The 10,497-nt window shown below is 47.8% G+C and overlaps 1 protein-coding gene across 3 annotated transcripts in view; it reads right to left on the bottom strand.

Annotated features, from left to right (window-relative positions):
- LOC105836790 (GATA-binding factor C) overlaps positions 1–10,497 on the bottom strand; it is an 85,396-nt gene that overhangs the window by 48,526 nt on the left and 26,373 nt on the right. For all 3 annotated transcript variants that reach the window (XM_036293796.1, XM_036293794.1, XM_036293795.1), the window contains exon 4: positions 8,833–8,978. In XM_036293796.1, the coding sequence (XP_036149689.1) occupies positions 8,833–8,978 (146 nt within the window). The remainder of the gene's footprint in view (positions 1–8,832; positions 8,979–10,497) is intronic.

Raw genomic sequence — 10,497 nt, 5'->3', positions numbered from 1 at the left:
AACCGCCGCGTGATACAGTCCTCGCGCGTTCAGCAGCGACGAAACTATTTTCTACGGGTGGACGGGCGCACGCGAGAAAAATCCTTCGCGCGCTTTCTCGGCTTCTATAGGCGGTCGTCAGCTTAACCGCGACGGATTCATTCGTGATACATACGTGAACTTCGAACGATTCACCATTCACGAAATCCCCCGATTATTCCGTGAATTTATTTAGTTGTTCAGAAAAAAGTTTACAACGCCGGAGAATGATGTAGCTACGCTTCGGTCTTTTTTTTTTTTTTTTTTTTTAAATATCATTTGCCGATTCCTCCGCGAGAGAAATTGTCGCCAGACGAGCGAAAAGAGTTAAGGGGCTATAAATATACACGTATACGAGGAGCAGCGAGCTTGTGGCGCGGCACTCTATCGACGAAACAATTGTTTCTTTGGGCCGGAGCGGATGATCGATCGGCCTGTCGGACGCGGCGGCCGTGGCCGGCCGTCCAATCGCGGCATACCAAATCTTAAGTAGCCGTGTACCGCGGGACGAGAGAGAAACGCGCGTTACACGCGCGGAGTAACGGAGGTTGGCGACGGACAAACAGCCGACTTGAATTATCGCGTCAATAACGATCGAAGTGTGCGATCGTGCGCCGCCGAATAGACGGGACTGTCATTCGCCCGTATCGACTGTCCATCTGTGAGTCGACACGCCGAGCCGCGCTCGCCGATTTTTAAGGCTCGCCGATAACACTAATCTCGCACGAAACGGAAACCGTCGTTTTTCCCCTCGATTCATCCCGTCGCTCGTCCGCTTTCCGTGGTTTTTTCGGATTTTGAGTGGAGAATCCTACACGCAGCCATCCCCGACGTCCTTTTCGACGCAAAGTCGCGCGCGGGAACGCGCAATATTTTTTACCGAGTTATCGAGAGCGCGGAATCTAATCGGTCTTCGGTTACTGCTCCGGTTATGCTAACGGGATCCAATAACTTTGTCACGCGTCTCGTTTTGCCCGGGCGACAAGGCCCCGGGATTTATTTCGCGAATTTACGAGCGGAGCGCCGCCGCGCGCCTCTCTCGCCCACAACGCAGTCGGAAGCAATTTACAAGTTAATAGGTTACGATGATTCGTTACGCGCTCTTCTCTCACACCTCGTCCCCTCCCCCCCCCCTTCTCTCTCTCTCTCGCCTTCTCCTTGCTGAATTTATATTTCGTTTGGTCCGCGCACACGCCCATCTAATTGGCTCGTCTGCATGTCCCTCGCTCTCCTTCGTTCTCTCGCTCTCTATCGAAGATTGCACGCGCGTACGCCGTCGAGAAGGATACTAAAACCTTTCGAGAACGAGGCGCATGGAGGGCACGCTCGACCTGCCTAATTCGATCGATTATCGTGGAATAAATTAATAAGTAAATTAAAAAAAAAAATACTTCGACCATCCAACAACAAAGGTGAAATAAACTTTAAAATTATTACGAGGTGGATTAATGCCTATTTTTATCAGTGAATTTTAAAGCTTGGTTTAATTTATGCTCTTTCCAGTTCTTTGAACTAGGAAGATAAAGAATCAGGTTTGTAAGCCGAGATTAATCTACGTTAATATAAGCGGCTCAAATGGGTATTTATAAATTATAATTTCTTGGTTTTGTGAAATATATAACAATTGTCGTGACGCAATCGCCCCGTGTTACAACACGCATGTCACATATTACACACCACGTAACAGTTATATCTTATAGTTAAGTGCGATGTAATAACGAATCAATCGATCGGGACGATACGAGCTCTTTTGTTCGCGGAGAAATCGTGAATTCGTGCGCTATTGTTTCGCGAGGATCGTTCCGCGACCGTGTAAAGTCCCCTCCGATCGCTGATCGAGATTTGATCGTCGATCGATTCTGGAGGCGCCATAGGAGAGCATCGATCGGCCGTTGCGCGGGGTGAAGGCGCGGAAACGGGATGCGACGGGATGACAAAAAAGAGAAAGACAGAGAGAGAGAGAGAGAGAAGGACGGGCGATCTCTCTTGCGAGAGGACAGCACGTCGTATTCAAAGTGTGAACGGATGCAAATCCCGTATCTCATGAGCGGAATTTTCAAGGAAGCTAAAAGATGGATGGAAGACGCCAGCGGCACCGAACAATCGGCGGTATTTGCATCTGGTACATAATTCAGTCGCCGTTGCTGCCCCCGACGTTGCCACGCAGCGACCGCTGCTCCATAGACCACCATAAGACGGTCGGAGACGCTCGGTCTTGTCCGCGATAAAAAAAAAATCTCCGACGGATATAATTCCACTGGCCGTCGAGACTTTTCCAATTTTGCTCTCGCGAGAGAAAGTGAATCTCTCGCTTTCCTCCGTCTCGCAACTCAATGAATAATCTCCAAACGTAAAAACGAAACGAGCAGTTTTTCACACGTCGATATGCACGTCGAGTTTTATAAATTCAAATTAATAGCCTTTTCCAGTGGTCGTTAAACCGATATTGTATTTGAGGAAAGATCTACGGCACGGAACAGGTTCGAGAGAGTAAACGGAGGAGAATTGCCGCGCGTACCAGACCGAAAATAAAAGTCTAAAAGTTATTTAAAGCGAATGTCGGTGTATATGTGTATATGTATACATACATAACGTATATGAATTAAACCGTAACGTTGACGAGTCATGAGAGCAATTACCGGGCGGTGCGCGGTGCATTATGTGGAAATTTTCATCGCTCCGGAGCGCGCGCGCGCCCGCGCGCGTGTGTCTGCCCGCATAAAAAGCGAACGCGAAGGGAAATTTTCACGGCGCGCGCATGCGAAAAACAACGGAGCCGGTTGCCGCCGCCGCCGCGAATTATACTTTCACGCGGCGGAATAATCGAGTCCGCGCGCCGGCTGGGACGTCGGCGTATTCCCGAGTCATTGCCCGGATTACTTTGCGCCTTCGCGAGAGAATCGCGAGCGCGCGCACTCGACGAGAGAGAGAGAGAGAGAGAGAAAAAAAGGGCCCTTTTTGCCGCCCTTTTTTTTCCACCCCGCGCGAGCGCACGTTCGATCACCGTCACCACCCGAGGCGAGGAGGTGACACGCGCCCGGAGAGTCTTGGAAGCGAACGCTTCTAAAGGTACGTCTACGTAAAACGTATAGACTTAGCACGGCGGCTGGGAAGCTCGTGACGACGCTTTATCAAGTCATCAAAGAGCCATTAAAAATTCACGCTCAATTATTATGCCATTTTTAAACCGATGCTTCGGCGCCGTGGAAAAATGAATCCCAGGTCGAATACACAGAGAGAGTCGTTGACCGGCTCGCTCGCCTATGTACACTCGGGGCTCATTCATTCGTACGAAGGAGTCTCCATCTAATGCCTCGGGGACGCACAATGAGCGAGCGCGGGACGCCAGGACAATTTCGACTCTGGCGCACACGGAGCACATTATTCATTTTCCGCATTGGAGATCGATGGGGATAACCCTTTGCACCCGGGGAAAAAGCGAGAGAGAGAGAAAGAGAGAGAACGGCCCTGTTTCGCTCTCTCGGCGGTCGCGCGCCATCTTGGCTACCTGAAGAGTCGAGAAGATAAAATCGCGAAGTTCGGGGGTCATTCCTCGCCTCGCCCTTCTCCTCCGGGCTTGGACGGAATTCGTTTCTCGAAAATTTGCTTTTCTTTCCTTCTTCGATCCTTCCGTCTGTCTCTGACAGTTCGAGCGTAATAATCGGGGTCATTTTCGCGAGCTCCCCACTTGGCGAGAAACGAGTTTCTCCCCGGGACAAACTCGGAGGATCGTTTAAATCGTATAATCGCACGCAGTCTCGATTATTCCCGAGCGTTTTTCTTATTAGCGAGTTCTCTGCAATTCTCGCGAATGCGCCTTCAGCGGCACACACACATACACACACAGCCGGGAGGAAGGGGGGTTTAACAGCGTCCTCGTCGAGATCCCGCTGGCCGTTACTGCTGCAGCAATGGCAGCGCGCTGCAGTTTCTGCCGCTGGTATGCCCAGCCTGGAACGCCCGGAGGACCGTAATTCGACGAGAGTTCCACGGCACGGACCGGGCATGGGCCCAGATAAGCATCGCCACGGGACGGGAGGGGAGGAGGAGGGAGGCAGGGGAGCGTGTAGGACAGTCGTTAACGAGCGACTCCGCGCGCGCGGAGAGTTATTCTCTCTTCCTTCGCGCGCTACGCCGTCCACCTTTCCTCTTCGCTACGACTACGAGAGCTCTCGCGACTAAAGGATTATCTCTCTTTCCCCGTGTGACGTCGTCGGAGATTTCGATTTCGGTAGCGGCTTCCGCGTTTATTACTCTCTCACGTGCGGACGGGTACGGTTCTCGAAATCGCGAGAGATACGAAAACAACACGAAAATGTCTATGCGCCTTGAAAACGGAAAGAGAAAAAAAATTCTTTTCATTTCGCGTTTAAAATTAATAAAAAACATTTTTGTAGCAAATAATATTGCATTTGCGACGTGCGCTAAATTTTACATTAAACTCACCAAAGCTAATCACACTATACATAATCTAATAAATATAAAATTCTTGACATGTTTTTATGTTTTTGAATATGCATCTCAATATTTTCGTTATATTCCACATGATTCTCGTTAATTAAACGCAATATTATTTATTCAAAAACAAATTGTTATGCGATATCATATGTGATTAATGTATTTAGATAAATCAAATTAAAATATTAATGAAAATTTTATACTTCAAATTATATTGAACGATTCAACAAATATCTATTGCCAAAAATAGCATATACTATTTATTATATAGCAATAGACTATTTTATCATACTCCGTGCGTTCTTCCACGAAACGGCAGGTCGACGCCATATCGTCGACATGAGCGCAATGTTCCACTCCGCGCATGTACGCGAAAATATAGGTAGGTAGTTCCACCCTTAACAACGAGAAAGAACGAGCGGGATGGAGAAAGAGAAAGACACGGAGAGAGAGAGAGAGAGAGAGAGAGAGAGAGAGAGAGAGAGAGAGAGAGAACCAAGGGGAGAGAAAGAGGTTAAAAAAAAAAAACGAAAATTTCCCAGCTGTTCGAGCCGGCGTTTTATCTTCCTGAAGGATCAAACATGGCGGACACGTCGGTCGCAACGGGAGGGAGGGGGTTGCAACCCTTGCTATCTGCCTGATCGAAACCTCGCCGTCGCAGGAGTTCACGGCGCACGCGTGTGCGTGCGTATGCGTGTATGCGGAATTTCCGTGTAGCTCAATACGTACACAAAGGAGGAAGAGGACACACGAGCGCGCGGTGCGGGCAATATATGCCACGACTTTATTATATACACGGGGTGGTGGGCCGTCGCCGCCGCCGCCGCCGCCGCGTGGTGCACACCCGCGTGTGCGTATACCTGGTGGCCGCCTTTTGTTTCCCAGATCGTATCTGCGCTCCGTTTTTCGACGACACATCTGTGACTGGATTCAAACCGGCCGACCGACGCGACGCGTCAAATGAAACATATTGCGACGGAGGCATATGCCTTCGCGCCGCGTTTCTCTCCCTTTTTCTCTCAACAGAAATGCCTTGATAGTTGGAACGGTTTAGATCTAACACCGATCGCATCTCTTTGTTTTTTTTTTTAGCGTAATAAACTTGATTTTTCATTTTTGTGAACGCAAGGAGAATCAATTTTTCGACATCGGATTTCAATCTCGCAACACGAAATTCGAATCCAATTCCTTGCATTGGTTTCCCCGTGGCAAATGAAGCTATCGTAATTTCTCGCTACATTTTCCTACCTGGGTACTAATCCTTGAATAATAAATGGACTACATTTTCGTAACGGTTCTTCCCTCGCGCGCGGCATCGTTTACTGAATTGGGGTCGATCGATCGCGAACAATCGGTCGTCATTTCGCCGGGGACAACCGCGCGGCAATCGGGGGATGAATTTCGGCTGAGTGGCCGCATGAATTTTTAATCCGGAAGCAAGCAGGGACAAGTAAGCCGGGAGGAGTGAGAAAGGGGTGCGCTGCTTTCCTCGTCGACGAGCTCTCTTCGCGCGACGGAGAAAATTACGGAAAACGCCGAAGGTGTCGCACGCACGCATGCACGTGCGTACGCCCACTGCTTTAAATCGATACATATTTTATCGACCGGTCGCGTTTTTTTACACGCGCGCACGTCACGCATGCACACCGCGCACACGGATGAGTGACGGGTGGGCGTGTCTGTTCATCATCGCGTCGGAATATTTGTACGGGTCGTCATGGCGAACTCGCGAAACGATCGCCTCTGTTTAAACGGCGACAGGAAATGAATTATATACAGCGGGCGGGGTGTGCAATGTGTATGTGTGTGTGTGTGTGTGTACTTGAGATACGTATGTATTATAGAACGTCCTCTTTTTTTCTGCCGTGTGAACGAGATTGATTCCTCGACAAATTTCAACCTTCCTCTCCTTCCTTAAACAACAATGATAGAAATACGTCGCATATAACTTAAACGAAGATGTACGATAAATTATGGTAAACTGAAAACATTTTTTAGACCTTTCTCTCCCACTGCGCGAAGTTCGGCCGAGTTTCGCGCAGTTGAAGCGATCGGGCGAAATCGCACCAGGCTCCGCTCCGTATTTCACGAAAGAGAGTGATCGCGATGCGTTAAGCGCGGGAGCGGCAACAAGAAAATAATAATCGCGGAAAATTACACGGTGTTGCGGGGCCGGCGCGATGCTGGTTTGTAAAACTTCGTCAATTAGCGAACGCATGGCGTGCGGCCGCGGCATCGTAATTATTCGCGAGGCGACGCCGGCCAGCCGGTGAAAAAAAAAAAACTTTTGAATCCATCAGCCTTGCTCTATCGCGCACCAGGGAGAAAGTGCGATAACGAGAGGGATAGTGAAACGTCAATGCGCGCCTCTGCATCGGAGGTATGCCGGGCTCGCATCCCGTAGCCGCGTTGCTGCTCTCGACTTTGGCGAGCGCGCCAGGCCGCGAAATCATCGCGGTCCGAGAAGCGAAGGGGTTGACACTCGTGAAAGTGTGCACCGCGCGCGCACGTCTCGGATTCGTCCAATTGGCCCGGCAAGTCTTTTTCTTTTACGGGGATTGCATGCTCGATCGCCGTGATACTTTCGATGGCTCGTAGGCGACACTGACACGCACACGCGAGATCTGAATTCTGAGAACGTCTCCGTCGAAAGGACCTTTGCATCAATTAATCAAAAGTTACGATTGTAAAATCTACAATAAAATCGATGGAAAGCATAAGGATGTTTGAAACAAAAAAAGGAAAGAACAATAATTTTATTACACTATCAAAATAATTACGTAGGACTGTAAAAAGTTTTGACACTCCAGCAACCATTTTGAACGTCTCACGCGATTATTTCGATAGCCCGACACAAAATTATTTTTAGATCGTGTATTCACAACTAAATTAGATACTCCGCATTCGTTTTATAGGTTGAAAGGGGAAAATTCGATAATACGTGATTAGGTAGACAGAAAGTGTAAACCGTGAAACAGACGTTTTATGTTTCGTGATCGATTCCGCGAATTTTCGTGAGTGTAGTCGGGGTTCGCAATCGGGAGGAGAGTCCGAACGATGGGAAGAGGAGGAAGCAGAGCACCGGCGGTATCGAGTTTCCGCATCGGTACTTCGGACGAGGCTGCTCCATCTACATAGGTGCTAAGCCGAGTCGCCAAAAATAGATTCGAGTTCACACGAATTCTACGAGCCGATCGCACGAAACCTCCGGCTACCGTTCGCGATATCGATCGAACTGGCGGCCTGATATGTCCAGAATACTCGCCGCTGTCTATAACGTGCCACGATTGAAATGTGCCACGATTGAAAACTGTGTACGAAATTTAAAAAAAAAAGGCAAGTGGAACGAATTTATGACTATAGTGTGTTATATCGTTAATTATTATGATACATATATTCGTCAATAAATCAAACATTTAATTAAAACTATTTAAAAAATTATTCGATTATTATAACTCTTTTTTTATGTACGATAAACGGTTCTTGAAATGCACTTGAAGGATTTCCTCGCGGTCCAGAACTCGATTTGGCCCTCCTTTGTCTCGGGGAAATTAATTCGGGGCGTCGCATCGCTTCCGCTCGAAACAATCAATTTCGAATTGATTAAATCGCGAGACCCCGCGCTTCCGACGTGACTAAGATGTTTCCAGAGATGTACACTCGTTAACGGAGAATATTGTGAGACACGTTCTCCAATACAGAATAGCGACGATCCTCCGTACGAAAATCGCATTCGGCCTATCACCGTCGGGCGCGTTGCGAGGAGCTGCTAATCACAGCCGAGAGGAGCGGAGCGTATATTAATCAGCGGGTACAGGAAATTAACTTGGCCTTGTTTTATCTTGCATTCTGATTACTATATCTACACACCGCGAGAAACGCATAACTTGGTTCTCTCCGCGCTGCACGTACGTACTAATTAAGTATGTGTGTCTCGCTTGCACGAGAGAGGAAGCGATCAAGGACGCACTTTTACGAATAAGGTGTAGACGTTTGTTATTTATTTTTTTTTTTTCGAGATCGAGATATCAGCATATAAAGTTCAATCGGCGTGGGTAACGAGCTTATCACGCAAAATAACTGTGCATTTTTCCATAATTTTCTATTTAACTCTGCATAATTTTCTGCTTAACAATCTTTAATAAAACAGACATGAATTTACATATTGTATGTAAATGCAACACACGAGCGGTTTGCCTATCGGTGGCGACCGATCTCGAACGTGAAAAATAAAATTGCCTTCTACTTATTTTTATCTTTAGGCCGTCTGATTAATTGTTTTGCCGAGCTTGACGGAAATAATCGCGTTACTGGCCGCTCGTCAAAAAAAGGAACTAGCGTAGCTTAGGTACTTACCAGGCGTCGTTTCGGCTTGATGAGGGGTCGATTCTGGCCGTTCATCTTGTAATAAAGCCCGCAGGCGTTGCAGAGGTAGTGGCCGGTGCCGTCCCGTCTCCAAAGGGGTGTCGATGTGGCGCCGCAATTCACGCACTCGCGACCCTCTACCCCGACGGAACGAAAATGATATTAATTCTCGGCGCGGGCTCACATCGTTAGAAATTATTACTCGCTCGTGTTCGCGTGCGAAACGCGAGATCGAATTTGTCAAAGTGGGGAAACTGCTCGGGATTTCTCTCCTCGAGAAGTCAACGTTTCCCACGCGAACACGGCGGCACACGTTGATCGCGCGAAGGTGGCACTCGTTTTTTCTTTTCAATCTCTCATACGAGCTAATTGCGTATATACTTTTGAACATTTTAATGCGAAAATGCCATTCCAGTAGTTTTCTATTTATTTGTACTTTTTCATAATTTCACAAAATGGCATTTTCCTCAATTAATGGCCCTTCAAGTTACGCAGATCAGAACGAATGCGTAACACGAATGCATGACGCGATAAAACAACATCGGTTTAACGTAATAATATTCATGATTCGACTTCGGTAAATCAACGTGCGTTTTACAGAGAGATTTGCGAACAGTCAGGTGAGACTCGGTGAGAAAGAATTCGCATGCAGAGTTGCAGACATACCAATATCAAGCGATTACCAGAGCAAAAGCAGAGCCTCTTTAAGACCATGGGCGTTTTATAGGATTCACGGATCGAACTTACGTTAGTGCGGTTGGTTAGTCCCAAGGACACTGCGAGAGAAAGAACTGGACACAGGAGGGAGAGAAGGACGCGGAAGGGACACGCTCGCGATCGTTTCGTTTCTCCCGGTCTACGACCAGACGACACGAAAAACGGCGTTGCTTGAAGATCGCTCGCCAAATTTATTTTCCAAATGTTATTGTTATTTTTTGATTTTTAAACGAATCGGCGCTTTAATCCGCATTTTTAATAAATCGCATGTTTCTCCTATGAAAAATTAACGATGGAAAATAAATTTGAATCTCTCGCAACGCGCGCGGCTTAAATTTGGACGGGAGCGAAGAAAGAAGGATTTTATGGTGATTTTGGGAGGATCACTTCTCCCGAAATGCGCGTTTCACGAATCGTCCTCCGAGCTGCGTCCTCCGCGAAGGTATAGCCGTGAGTTTATCGGCCGCTACTGAAAATGATTGCTGTTAAATTGCGTCGTCACGGGTCCCCTCGTTGACGTACGAGAGACCGAATTGCTCGATTGTTACGCGATGTCATACGATTGAGGCGTGATTCGAGGCAAAGGCTTTCCGTTCAGTGGCTGTTGTGAACGATCTTAACGATGCTCGTAAAAATCACCCTCCGACTCACCCTGCGACCTGCGGTGAATTTTCATGTCGTCGGCGAGTCTACTTGCCTTGTGTGCGTCTCGATTATTGCAAAAGGAAATTGTAGTGTAATTCATCTTGCGAGGTACGTTTCGCCTTACGAGGGATATTAAACCGAAAATTCGTATTTAATTCCGAAAAGACGTCGTGCCGACGATGATGATGATGACGGCGATATCGACTGAGCGCGCGTATCGCTGATTAATGACTCGACCTCAATTTAACGCGAAATTTGACGCCGGCGGAATAATTCTGGCACACGTAACGTAGG

This window comes from Monomorium pharaonis, chromosome 11 (genome assembly GCF_013373865.1).
Source record: "Monomorium pharaonis isolate MP-MQ-018 chromosome 11, ASM1337386v2, whole genome shotgun sequence".
Classification (NCBI taxonomy): Eukaryota; Metazoa; Arthropoda; class Insecta; order Hymenoptera; family Formicidae; genus Monomorium; species Monomorium pharaonis.
Note: the sequence above shows the minus strand (reverse complement) of the source record. Positions and strands in the feature narration are given on the sequence as shown.